Here is a 14,346-nt window from a genome sequence, read left to right on the forward strand (position 1 = left end):
TGGAGGTGTTTAGTCTCCTGTGTGTCTGGTGGGGGTCCCCGGACATGGATCTATTTGCATCTCACCTCAACAGGAAAGTTCAGAGGTTTGTGGCCAGGTCTCGGGATCCGGTGGCTCCTTGGAGTCAGTATCGCCTGATCTATGCCTTCCCTCCGCTCGTTCTCCTGCCAAGGTTTCCTTACAGGGTGGCGATGGAAGGCATTCTGGTCGTTCTGGTGGCACCAGACTGGCCCCAGCAGTCTTGGTACGCAGAGCTGGTAAAAAATAGTCGTGGATCCTCCATGGAGTCTTCCTTTACAGGAAGATCTACTATCTCAAGGACCGATCTTCCATCCTGCTTTACGGTCGATGGCTTTAACGGCTTGGCTGTTGAAAGCAAGGTGTTGAGGGATAGAGGTCTTTCTGATTCAGTGATTCCTACCCTTTTGAAGGCCAGGAAGTCAACATCTAGGAAGATCTATCATCGTACGTTGAAATCATACATATCTTGGTGTGAATCGCTACAGCTGCACCCTCGCTTGTTATCTATAGCTAGGGTTTTGGCCTTTTTACAAAAAGGGGCTGAGCAGCGCTTAGCGTTGGGGACTATCAAGGGCCAGGTTTCGGCCTTGGCTATTTACTTCCAACGTCCGTTGGCTACTCATAGTTTGATTCGCACCTTCGTTCAGGGGGTGCGTCATTTGGCCCCTCAGAGGAGATCCCCAATACCGCCATGGGATCTTAATCTGGTTTTGTCTGTTCTTCAAAAGCCTCCTTTTGAGAATAATAGGGAGATTTCTCTGCTTTCTTTGTCCCAGAAGGTTGACTTCCTAGTGGCTATGATTTACAGTGGGAATCAAAAGTTTGGGCACCCCAAGTTAAAAATTTGTATTAATGTGCATAAAGAAGCCAAGGAAAGATGGAAAAATCTCCAAAAGGCATCAAATTACAGATTAGACATTCTTATAATATGTCAACAAAAGTTAGATTTTATTTCCATCATCGACACTTTCAAAATTACAGAAAACAAAAAAAAATGGCGTCTGCAAAAGTTTGGGCACCCTGCAGAATTTATAGCATGCACTGCCCCCTTTGCAAGGCTGAGACCTGCCAGTGTCATGGATTGTTCTCAATCATCGTCTGGGAAAGGTTTTAAATGCCCAGACTCATCTGACCTTGCCCCAACAATCTGCACAATGGGATCTTCTAAGCAGTTGTCTAGAAAACTGAAACTGAAAATTGTTGACGCTCACAAAGCTGGAGAAGGCTATAAGAAGATAGCAAAGCGTTTTCAGATGTCAATATCCTCTGTTCGGAATGTAATTAAGAAATGGCAGTCATCAGGAACAGTGGAAGTTAAAGCAAGATCTGGAAGACCAAGAAAAATATCAGACAGAACAGCTAGCAGGATTGTGAGAAAAACAATTCAAAACCCACGTTTGACTGCACGATCCCTCCAGAAAGATCTGGCAGACACTGGAGTTGTGGTACACTATTCCACTATAAAGAGACACTTGTACAAATATGGTCTTCATGGAAGAGTCATCAGAAGAAAACCTCTTCTACGTCCTCACCACAAAAATCAGCGTTTGAACTTTGCAAATGAACATATAGACAAGCCTGATGCATTTCGGAAACAAGTTCTGTGGACCGATGAAGTTAAAATTGAACTTTTTGGCTGGAATGAGCAAAGGTACGTTTGGAGAAGAAGGGGCACAGAATTTAATGAAAAGAACTTCTGTCCAACTGTTATGCATGGGGGTGGATTAATCATGCTTTGGGGTTATATTGCAGCCAGTGGCACAGGGAACCTCTCACGAGTAGAAGGAAAAATGGATTCAATAAAATTTCAGCAAATTTTGGATGGTAACTTGATGCCATCTGTGAAAAAGCTGAAGTTAAAGAGAGGATGGCTTCTACAAATGGATAATGATCCTAAACACACCTCGAAATCCACGGGGGATTACATCAAGAGGCGTAAACTGAAGGTTTTGCCATGGCCTTCACAATCTCCTGACCTCAACATAATTGAAAATCTATGGATAGACCTTAAAAGAGCAGTGCGTGACTGACTGCCCATTCTTCCTTACAAAAGTCTTCCAGTTCTTTGAGATTTCTGGGCTAAGATACCTCAAACAAGAATTGAAAGACTCTTGGCTGGCTACAAAAAGCATTTACAAGCTGTGATACTTGCCAAAGGGGGCAGTACAAGATATTAACTCTGCAGGGTGCCCAAACTTTTGCAGATGCCATTTTTTTGTTTTCTGTTATTTTGAAAGTGTAAATGATGGAAATAAAATCTAACTTGTTGACATATTATAAGAATGTTTAATCTGTAATTTGATGCCTTTTGGAGATTTTTCCATCTTTCCTTGGCTTCTTTATGCACATTAATACACATTTTTACCTGGGGTGCCCAAACTTTCGATCCCCACTGTATGCCTGCAGAGTCTCTGAGTTGACGGCGTTGTCCTGTCGTTCGCCTTATTTGATGGTCAACAGGGATAAAGTGGTCCTCCGACCTAATCCGTCCTTTCTTCCTAAGGTGGTGTCGGATTTTCACCTGAATGAAGACATTGTGTTGCCTTCCTTATGTCCTAAGCCTAAACATCACAAGGAAGTTGCTTTGTAATCTCTGGATGTGGTTTGGGCGATAAGGGTTTTTCTCACGGTTACTGAGTCCTTCAGGAAATCTGACTTTCTTTGTCCTTCCGGACGGTCCTCGCGAAGGTTTGGCTGTGTCCGCTGCGACCATTTCGAGATGGATCAGACAGACGGTTGTTCAGGCTTATTCGACAAAGGGTCAGGTTCCTCCTTTCCCTGTGAAGGCACATTCTACTAGAGTGTTGAGTGCCTCTTGGGCTTTTCGCCATTAGGCCTCTGTTTTACAAGTTTGTAAGGCAGCGACTTGGTCGTCTGTGCACACCTTTATCAAATTTTACAAGGTGGATTTGTTGGCTTCTTCGCATGCCTCTTTTGGCCACAAGGTTTTGCAGGCTGCTGTTTCAGAAGAGAATGTTTGTTTGTACTTCTCTTCAGGGTCTTTTATCTGGGTGAGCTCCTGTTGCCCGGTTGGCTACGTTTAGCCTTTTGGAGTTGACGTTACTGTCTGGTTGCGTTTTCCCACCCCTCATGCCTATACTGCCTTGGTACGTCCCACTCAGCTCATGGAGATGAGGCTGCGTCTGTCGATGGATGATAGAGAAAACAAGATTTTTGTAAGATCTTACTGTAAAATCTTTCTCTGATGTCCATCGACAGATGCAGCACCCGCCCCTTTGTTTGGGGTTGGTTCTGTTGTCTTCACTGCTTTTAAACTAAACTGATGTGCTGGGTTGTGCAGTGGGGGTTTATGCCCGGAGGCACAGCCCCCTGGGCGTGTGTATTCAAATTTTCCTGCCTAGACTACTCCTGATGGAAGGAGCATAAACCCACTCAGCTCATGGAGATGAGGCTGCGTCTGTTGATGAACATCAGAGAAAAAGATTTTACAGTAAGATCTTACAAAAATCATATTTTTCTATGTCATTATTAACTTGCTATTTTGTAATGTTACAGAACGTTGTGTAAAATATTGCTTTATACAGCAGAAATCTAGAGGGGGAATCAAATCAAAAGACACTGTAGGCATCCTTTACCAAGTGAAAACTGAGCTAATGGTATTAAAAAAAAATATAAAATGTCAGCTTTCTGCTGATGTATGGAAAGTGTAATTATACAGTTTGATTATTTTATTATATTCTTTTAGGTTTAGTTTGTCATCAACTACTGGTCACCGGTTCAACTTTTGCAACTTCCACTTTCAAGCACTGATGCAAACTGCAACTCAGTCCCGTAATTAGTGTAAAACAAAAAGGGAACCTAAAAAAAGCATGATCCCTCTGCAGTAGCCAGTTTTGTGGAAGTTATGAAATAGCCATGACATTATAGTAGCCTGAGAGTGACAAAGGTTATAATTGCTGGAAAGTTTGCAATTCTATTAAAAAAAAATAAACCAAAAAGAGAACATTCCATGCATATTCCATATGATGCTATGGCTAAGTGATTGTGTAACTGGCTTTTGTTGGACAATCTTGCACCCATGATTATAATATTTTTTTGTAAAGTGAATGAAGTGCAACTTTGAAATGTTTTTGTTAAATTGTCTAACATAGATGTGTTTGTTTTGTCCCCTTCTTTCAGCATTAACAGTAGCAAAAGTATTCCCCGTTTTGAAAGGTTTGGCCTTGGAGTCTTGGAGCAGGGTAACCAAAAGATCTAGTCCGCTGAGCGATATCTCAGTGTCATGTTCATGGTTAGCTCTGCACTCACCGTCAGAGAGGTTCAGATTGCAGCCAGTGATGACTCCCCCTATTGGATTTATTCTGTCTTTCTTACTGAATTTATATTAACCCATTCTGCACTGAACAGGAGCAATGCAGTGCCTTGCCTACCCCTTCCAGAGCTGAATGGATTAAGCCTTAACTCTACCTGCTGTGTTTGTTGTTTACATATGATTTTAGGCATATGAGTTGTATTGTTGGTGAAAATGATTAAATGTGACTGACTTTTAGTTTTTCTTTTTATCAGTACTATTGTTTGGAAACCCTTTATTAGTAGTGTTATAAAATATAATATATTTAAAATCTGCTTTATTCCTAAGCCATAACGGACTAATGAGAGGCAATATCTAAATGTAAAAAAATTTGCCCAAAGTATGTATCCATATAAGAAATTACATTTAAACAGGGTTATTTGCTGGAACAAATGATAATCCATGACTGTGATTAAAGAAGCAGACTTTCATATGCAAACTGTGATGCTAAAAAAAAAAAAGAGAGAGAGAAGAACATCAACTGCGCAAACACAGACTTTTTTCTGGCTCGGGACACATTTAGTGTAGCTTGAAGCTTTTTTAGAAAAAATGGTTGTGGATGACATTTTACTCATATTTTCTAACTTGGCTACCACAAATTTCTTCATGTTGGCCTGAAAAAAAAGTTTGTTACTGCTCTTTATGCCTCGTAAACTCAGTTAGAATGTCACTAGCAAAGCCTTGAGCCAACGTACAACCTTAACAGGCGTCTAGAAATCCTATGTGTCCTGTACATATTCCAAAATGAATCCCTTTACAGACATCTTAATGTGTGAATAGTTCTGAAAGCTTCCTGATCTCTTGCTCCCCCAGCAACCAGCACTGTGCTCCTCTCTCCAAACCTTCAGGTTGTGGATGGGTCATCCTCACAAGGCAGGACTGCTGTTCCTGCATTGTATATGATTGTGTCATAGTGCTTGTGACCTACAAAGCAGCTTTGGGGGACCGTCATTCAGTTAGGAGGACCAATGTGGGAGTGAGGGATAAGCTAAATATACTTGCTTTTATGTTTCCCCCTAGTCAAAAACAAGCGTTTACCCTAATACAGGGGGAACCCTACTGCAAGGGTCATTTTTCCTGGTGTTCAGTTTAAAATGCTTGTTCTTGCTTTTGGGGTTGGAACCTGCACCAGAATAGCTACCATGCAACTATATGGAAAGATGGCTAATAGGATTCACAACCTACAGCAGGCCCACTCAAGCTTTATAGATACGTTTTTATACCTGATTTAATTAATAGTTACTTTAATGCTCAAAGCAACTTTTATGGTTACAGAGGAGGGAGAGTGAAAAAGGATATTTGACTTGTTTATTCAGGTAGAAATAATAGGTTTTGTACAAAAGAAACCAGCCATAGGGTTTTGCTGAAGTCTGTAGATAAACAATAACTTTACATTATTTCACAATAATATCTACTTTATAACTGATGTATGATCTATAAGTGAGAAGTGGAAAACAGTGTGGGTAAAATCTGCAAACATCATTAAACCTTTGACCCCATACACTGCTGGAAGTTTATTTGCTGTGTCCTAATTTCTTTAAAAGAACATTAAATAATATTTAAAAAAATTTAAATGGATTTTGGTTTAACAGTAGTTTCTCCCATTATCATGCCTATTTGTAAACTTTCAATAAGGGCCCCCTCACACCTGTGTTCATGCAGTAATATGCATTTCTGATGTGCATTATAGAATACATTTTCATATGCACATTAGTGCGTACATGTACCGTGTTATGAAGTGTGGGTTTAAACTTTGTAGAATGTGGGTTTTTTTATAGTGCTGATGGTGCACTAAAATATGCAAAGATGGTGAATTTACAATTCATTTTTACTATTATTTTTCAAGTAATTGCTTTATGCAATGTAGGTAGCTTTGCTCTGTTTTTTATAAAATATGAAATACATGTACTTTCGTTTTTAGAAAGTGTCTAAACAGAAGGGTTTAGAGCCGGTTCACACTACTCGGACTTGTCAGGCAACTTGGTCGCCTGACAAGTAGCTCCCAATGCTGTGCAATGGAAACGTTCTAATCAGATCGACTCAAGTCGCTCCGACGTAGAAAAAGGTTCCTGCACTATTTTTTGGCGAAGTCGGATCGACTTGCATTGACTTCTATTATGAGAAGTTGTTTGCAAGCCGCGATGAAGTCGCGCTGCATGGGCGACTTCAAAGTTCGCCCGAAGTCGGGTCGACTTTGAGTCGGATTAGTGTAAACCGGCTCTTAAAGTGGCCTTGCCATCCACAAATAACTATTTGTGGGGAGTAAAGGTTAATACATTTATATAACTTACAACCCCAGGTTCCACCCATGGTGCCTAGACAAGGGTGACCCGACATCCCTTTTGGCATGATCCCCAGGAATGCTGAGCAACTGAAACCTCACAAGATTACTGTCCTACTAGAGTTATTTTGCAAGATTTGGACTACTCTGCATTCTCTGCGATCTCACTGGTGGTATACCACCATTTGCAGTGCAGAAGCGAGAGTTCAGATAAGTATATTTAACTTATATTAATACTAATTAATTAACTTATATAATACTTATAGATTTTATAAGTAACAAGCTTGTTTCACTGCATCATTAGGACTTCCTTGAGAAAATGCATTTATTTTTTTCCCCCAAAGTACATGTTTCTTTTCACTCAGCCCAGTTACACAAATCATTTCAAAGTGTTCATTTAATACATATGTAGGCAGAATTATAGGCTTGTAAATAAATAAATAATTAAATGGAAACCTTTGACTTTAAGGGAGTTGTCTTGTTTATAGTGTTTACAGGTTTGTGAATGATTGCCTAGTTTTTATATAGGGTTTGAGCTTTTGCCTTTGGTCTACAAGCAGGAATTTTGGTTTGCATTGGTAAAGTGACCCTGTCCTGTCGAACAATAGTGTTGAATCGCAGGCTTGTGGTTTCTGCAAATACCTGTATTGTCTTTCGAATCGATCCCTGTGGCCTTCTGGAGCTCCTTGAGATTTTAGACCCAAGGGGATCTTGAGTTCTGCCCAAGTTGAAATTAGGCACCACTTCTCCTGATACCTTTATAATTCCAGTGTCAGACTAGAAATCCTGTCACTGGTGGCAACTTCTCAGAAACAGGATCACTGAATTGAACACTGATCTGCTTCCATGTGTTTTTTTTCACTGTCCAAATTGATGCAGAATCTCACTGGTCGGCAAGGGAGCAGTTTTGGAGCAACACCTTGCTGATCTGGCCAGTGATGGAGTGAAAACATAAAAGCGGGTAAGTGTTTTATTTTTTTTTTCTCTCCTTGAGATGCTGTTGCTGGTGAGTTGTCACCAGCAAAAGGTGTATTAGCAATACATGGACCTAATTCAGTGGTCATATTTTAATGTTTCTAGTCCAGACTTGTTTTTAAGAGTAGAATAGCAAAGATAGTGCTTAAAGAGGAACCTTATCCTTGTTTAAAGAAATTTATAGGTCAGCAGCTACAAAAAAAAAAAACTCTTACCGACCCTTTTATTCCTTGCATAAGTCCCGGTTCAAACTATAGCGATGACAGGCATCACACGTGATTTGGAGTGTACTGCTCTGAAAATCACGTGTGATGTTTGTGCGATGCAAATTTAGCCATACAGATTGTATGGCTGAGTTTGTATCTGAATCGAAAACAACACGCACAGGACCCTTTTTTGGGTCCGCAGCAGAATCCGATCGCATGATGGCTCACACCTATGCGATCCGATTCATGTCCAAACTAACAGTTTGCACTGCAATATGCGAACTGATCTTGGGGTGTTGTTAAATTTGTATTGACACCCCCAGCGATTCACATATGGCAGTGTGAACTGCCTGCAATTTGAATGCGATGCGGGAACCCGCAGTGGATCCGCAGGGTTCCCGCATCCACGTATATCTGGATCGGCACGAAAGGTCCTTGTTCAGGCACTTGCTGTTATGAAGAGATACCCCCTCTGTCACTGTTTCCTAATTCCATTCCTGTGTTGCTACCGTGTTACATGCGCTTCCAGTGTAAACTAGAAGCGGCTGTGTCAACAATCATCGAGCAGGCATTTTCCATCTTGGCCACTAACAGTAAGCCAATGATGTGTAGCTGCCACTGGGGAGCGTGCATGTAGACAAAATCGCTTCAAAGAGGATGGAGGAGATCAGTAATACTCAGATGAAAAAAGGGTAAAAGCAGAATTTTTTCTAAAAGGAAAAAAAAATGTCAAAAGTGCATTAGTAAACTAAATGTTAAGGTTAAAGCGGAGTTCCACCCAAAAGTGGAACTTCCGCTTTAGTTAGTCCTAACCCCCTGAGATGCCACATTTGGCATGCCATTTTTTTGGGGGGGGGGAGCAGGTCCCTATTTTTGACAGGTACCCACTTCCACTTCCGCTCGCTGCGCCCTGAGCGGAAGTTCTCTCTCCCCCTCCCTGCCTGCAATCTTCTGGGACATGTCAGAGGTCCCAGAAGATTGCCGCCCAGTCAAGACACGCAGTGCATACCCGGCTGTAAAGCTGCAAGCTGTCACAGCCGGGTTCCCACACCAGTGATGCCGACACTGTCGAGACCAGAGGGAGAGGATCGAGGCTTTGGGCGGCCGCATCACTGGATTTTGGGACAGGTGAGTGTGTGTTTATTAAAAGTCAGCAGCTACACTTTTTGTAGCTGCTGACTTTTAATAAACACAGAAAAGGCTGGAACTCCACTTTAAGGTTTAGATCTACTTTAATCTCGACTTGGCCTAGAATCCAGTAAACACGCAGATTCATGTTAAACTTTTAAACCCAAAGACTCTACATGACGAGCAATACATTTAGTATAAGAGAAAACTTAACCCATATTGTCCTTTCAAAATTCTATTGCCACATGTACTCTTAAAAAAATAGGTACTTATGTCAATACAGATTTTAATGATGTCTTACAATGCAGAATTAAATATTTGCAAAATACCGTTGCATTGCATTTTTTTGCTGCAGGCAATTTACAGCAGAACATTGTCGCTTTTTTAGTATTGTTTTTTATATATTTGGAATGTGAATCATAAGATGGAACTTTTTTTTTTTGTGCTACTGCCCTCAGATGCATGGAATTTAGTAGTAACAATATGATTTTACTGAAAATTGGTCTTTGCCCACACTTACCTTAAACAATTAACTTGTCGTTTACACATAGCATTTGTTTGGCAATTTAGTACGTTGTACATTATGCAACTGTATAGCCTTATCTGTTTTAAAGGGGAAGTAAACTCAGCCACAAAAATGTGAACAAAAAAAACCTGTAAAGACAAAGGCATAATGAGCTAGTAGGCATCGCATACTAGTTCATTATGAAGTACTTACCTTAAAACGAAGCCCCCGCAGTGCCGCCCACTCAGCAACAGGACAGCCGACATGTTTGGCCATCCTGCTTCCTGGTTCGCGTAATTTATTAGAAGTAGAAATCTGCATTCCGACTTGAAGATGAATAAAAATATATTTATTTAAGAATCCAAAAATCCATAGTTGACAAAAATATCAGAGACATGGGACAAGACATAGTTTACGCATTTCACTAAATTAAATTCGCTTAATCATAACTATGATAACCTGGTTCGCGTCCTCTGGCCATCTGATTGGCCGGTGGCACGATTACATCACTCCTGTACATACGCGCTGGAGCCGCTGTTCACGGCACAGGGCTCTGAAGGAACGACATGGGTGGCCGTTCCTTCAGAGCGCATGCCCCAATGATGTCATCGGCTGCATGCACTGTAAATATCTCCTAAACGGTGCAAGTTTAGGAGATATTTATAGCACCTATAGGTAAGCCTTAATATAGGCTTACCTATAGGTAAAAGTATTTACAGTGGGTTTACAACCACTTTAAGAATATGCAACATAGCACGTTTCTTAACTTCCTTACTAGATGCTCTTTGCCTTTTGAGTTTTAACCACATAAGCCCCTTTTTGTCATTTTATTTAAGGTACCCCCTATACTCTTTTTCCAGTTCTCATTACAAGACATTATAAATGAGCTATGAATTTCCTCCATGAAAACCTCTGATGCTGTGTAGTTTCAGGGGAAGTCAATTATATTAATAACCACGTGTTTGACCTTGTCCATACCGTAAAAGCATTGCTTGTAATGTAAATAGAAGGTCTCCTATTTGTAGGAGATTTTTTTTTTTTTTTTTATATAGAAGTTAAAAGGGAGTTCCCTTTTTGCACACAACACTTTAGCTGCATTTCGATTGACTGTTCAGGTGTGTGATTTACTGTCTTTTGTTGAGCAAGATCTTTAGTAAAACTTGACTTTGATGGAAGGTTGAGGATAGTGGTTACTTTAAAAGCATGCAGAATAGGGTGTGCTTGTTTATATAACTAGGTGGCAGTTCATAATGCTTTTTTTATTTTTTTTTATGACTGTTTATTTTTATTTTTTTTCTCTCTAACTCTTTGTAGCAGTTTGGAGAAAAAAAAAACTTAAAAGTACTTCTCTTTTTCGAAATAATGTCAACCTCTGATTTTTTTTTTTTTCTTTTTTGTAAAGCAATTTTTTTACTGGGTAAACACATTTTTAGTACTAAAATGGGTTGTAATTACCGTGTTCCCACTTCTCACTGATAGAGACATACTTTCTGGAAGTGATCAGTTACACATTTAGCAGTTACATTACAAATACTAAAATGTTATAAAGTGCATAAAAGCAAATAATTTGGTATAAAAAAAAGTTTGCACACGGTTAAGATTCTTCTTTCCGCAGAGGTTACTACTGTTGAATTTGGTTCAGTTTGGTAGCAGTGGCACCCCCTCATTTATGTTTACAGTATATAAAGAGATTAGTTGACAGACTGCTAGGCACAGCAAGTGGCACTTTCTGGTGGAGACCCAGGTGTAAGCACACAGCAAGCATTTGTTTTGTAATGCCCACTTAAAACGAAAAGAGAATTCCCACATCAATAAGATATTGCTTTTAAAATACACCTTTACATATCGAGAAGGGAAAGTAATAAAATTAGCAGATCATTTTCTCTATAATTGATAATCTGATGTATGCTGCAAGTACTGGTAACAAGTTGTACAAACACACACCTAGCCCTAATGGTAGAAACTGGATACCTGTACTCTATATCAATCATACTGAAAAGTATGCAGTTGCCCACGAAAGCCTTCTTGTATGCTGGATATACACAGGCAAGAGGTAATAAAAAAGGGTCCTCAGGATTTAAAAAGTGCAAAGCATTCGAGGTATAGTATAGAAAAGGAAAAGTAAACCGATGAATAACTAAACACTGACATTAAATTGTGTAAATTTAGTTTTTCAATTGTATCATTATAATTTTGTTTTTATGCACTAGTATCTTGAATTTGCATTTTTTTATCCCATGTCTGTTTCTTTCTTTAGAAGTGTTTCTTAAAAGGACCACGAAGTTTAAATGTGACTGTTTAGTAATATTCTTTTTTCGTGGTGTGGTAAGGGAGTGAATAGCACTGTAAAATCTGTATCCATTTAGATCTGTAAATGTGGACAATGTTTTATTTGGCTGTACATTACTGCTCTATTGGCTGGCTGTACCATGGTGTAATGGACACGTATCTTTTTGAATGTGATGTAAAATTTTGTACAGTAAAAATTTTTATATTTTCTATCAACTGAGTTTGTCTTCCAGAATTGCTATTAATTTAAACAGTTAGTATTAACAAAGGTTCTGTATTAGTTATGCAACCAGCAGAAGTGCACTCCTATGCTATTGAAATTCTGGATATTTAGGATTCTTTAAAGTCAATAAATTCATGCTATCAAAAAGTGAGTTTTGTTTTATTGTCTGTTATTTCATTTGTCTTATGACTATCAGCTGGAACCAGAGAATAAAAGTTTCAGAAAACGTGTTTGATTATTTAATATCACAAGAAAAATCTGGAAGATCAAGCTTGTTAAAAGAACAAGAAGCCTTAGGCTTCATGTACACTACGGCATCTCCTAAACTTGAGTTTAGGATCTTTTTTTTTTTTGCCGAAGCTCCTAAACTCAACTCCATAAAAGCCTATGTGTTCATGTGCATTTAGGAGCAATTGCGGTTAGGAGAGGTTCAACCTCCCACTCCTGAATGTAGGAGAATCTCGTTCCAAATATAACCGTTTTGACCACTGGCCGCAGGAAACCACAAAACGCTGCAAAAACTGAGTTTCACGCTTTTCCGCTGCCGTGATACATCAGAATTTACATGAAGCCTAAGACGGCAAACCTTGGAGAAAAAAATCAAATCTGTCTCATAAATACCCAAATGTATAGTCCTTGTCTTCAAGTTACATGCATTATGCAATCCCTCCAACTGTGCTTTTTAATTACTGGTATTGCAGTTTGAGCCTGTACACATATGCAGCTATTAGACACTCTAGGGGAGTTTTGTAAAGCATTCAAAAGGCTCACCTCCATTTTCAGTAGCCTTACCAAAATGTATGTAAGATTTCGGTATTTAATAGTGCCATTCTTACAAAGTGACGCTATGGCTACACAAAATTCAAAAAGACTTGCCTCCAGTTCGTTTGGAGGTACTAAAGATCAACTTTAGCTTGGTTTACAGAGACAGGTCAGATGAGACCGAAATTGAACTTTTTGGCCTAAAAGCAAAACGCTATGTGTGGCAGAAAACGAACACTGCACATCACCCTAAACACAGCATCATGTTGTGGAGATGCTTTTCTTCAGCAGGGAAAGGGAAGCTGGTCAGAGTTCATGGGAAGACGGATGGAGCCAAATACAGGGCAATCTTAGAAGAAAACCTGGTTCACCTTCCAGCAGGACAACGGCCCTAAACCTACAGCCAGAGCTACAATGGAATGGTTTAGATCAAAGCATATTCATGTCTTAGAATGGCCCAGTCAAAGTCCAGACCTAAATCCAATTGAGAATCTGAGGCAAAACTGCTGTTCACAGACGCTCTCCATCCAATCTGACAGAGCTTGAGCTATTTTGCAAAAAAGAATGGGCAAAAATGTCACACTCTAGATGTGCAACGCGGGTAGAGACATAACTAAAAAGACTTGCAGCTGTAATTGCAGCGAAAGGTGATTCTACAAAGTATTGACTGAAACAAATACATGCCATACTTTTCACATATTTTTTTGTAAAAAATTTCGAAAGCCATTTATAATTTTCCTTCCACTTTACAATTATGTGCCACTTTGTGTTGCTCTATCACATAAAATCCCAATAAATACATTTACTTTTTTGGTTGTAACATGACAAAATGTGGAAAATTTCAAGTTCGTCCTTTTTACATAACTGGCTTGTCATTTTATATTGTCAGGAGAAGTAAATTCCAATACCAATTATTCAATAAAATGTAGAATATCCATGAATTTGTTTTCATAATATGTGTTTGAAACAAATTAACCACTTCCGGAACGCCCGCCGTGGTTTTTTTACGTTAAATATCGATGTTTTGGCAGCAGATAGCTTACTCGGCCAGCGGTTCTCTTTCACATAAAAGTGGTCCCACCGCAGGATCACTTTTCTGGGCGGCGGTAGAGGCGACCCCCCCCCTCTTTCCCTGCTTCCCAGTAGTTTTCCCCGATTACCAGAGCCGTCGGTAGCGGGGGAAATGATTGGGTCTCCTGAGGTGCTGTGCAGGACGTTGAGTGAGGGCAAGATGGCCCCCACTCAACTCTATGGCCTTGAAGGACTGCAGCGACGTCATACATCGCTTCTGCCCTACGGCCTTAAAGGGCCCATTTTTTTTTTAGTGCTGAAAAAAATTAAACTTTTTGCTTTTTTTTTTTTTTTCGCTTTTAAGCGTAGATACGTGATACGTAGATACTGGGGTGATTAACCCCAGATCTCACATCAAAGAGGACCTGTTCTGCTTATCTCTATTTCAATGGATGTTTACATTCCTTGTAATAGTGATCAAAAATTTTTATTTTTTTTTAAAGAAAGTGTAAAAATAAAAGATAAAATAAAGAAAAAAAATATTTAAAGTGCCCTGTCCCTCCAAGCTCGCGTGCAGAAGCAAATGCATACGCAAGTTGCGCTCGCCTATGTAAACGGTGTTCAAACCACACG

General features: G+C 39.7%; 1 protein-coding gene across 2 annotated transcripts in view; it reads left to right on the forward strand.

Moving 5' to 3' along the window:
- The window catches only part of KSR1 (kinase suppressor of ras 1), a 276,807-nt gene extending 272,053 nt beyond the window's left edge, over positions 1-4,754 (forward strand). For both annotated transcript variants that reach the window (XM_082245310.1, XM_082245309.1), the window contains one exon: positions 4,162-4,754. In XM_082245310.1, the coding sequence (XP_082101436.1) occupies positions 4,162-4,240 (79 nt within the window). In that variant the 3' untranslated portion in view covers positions 4,241-4,754. The remainder of the gene's footprint in view (positions 1-4,161) is intronic.
- The last annotated feature ends 9,592 nt before the right edge of the window (positions 4,755-14,346 follow it).

The sequence above is a fragment of the Pelophylax lessonae genome, assembly GCF_965119305.1.
Source record: "Pelophylax lessonae genome assembly, chromosome: 2".
NCBI lineage: Eukaryota > Metazoa > Chordata > Amphibia > Anura > Ranidae > Pelophylax > Pelophylax lessonae.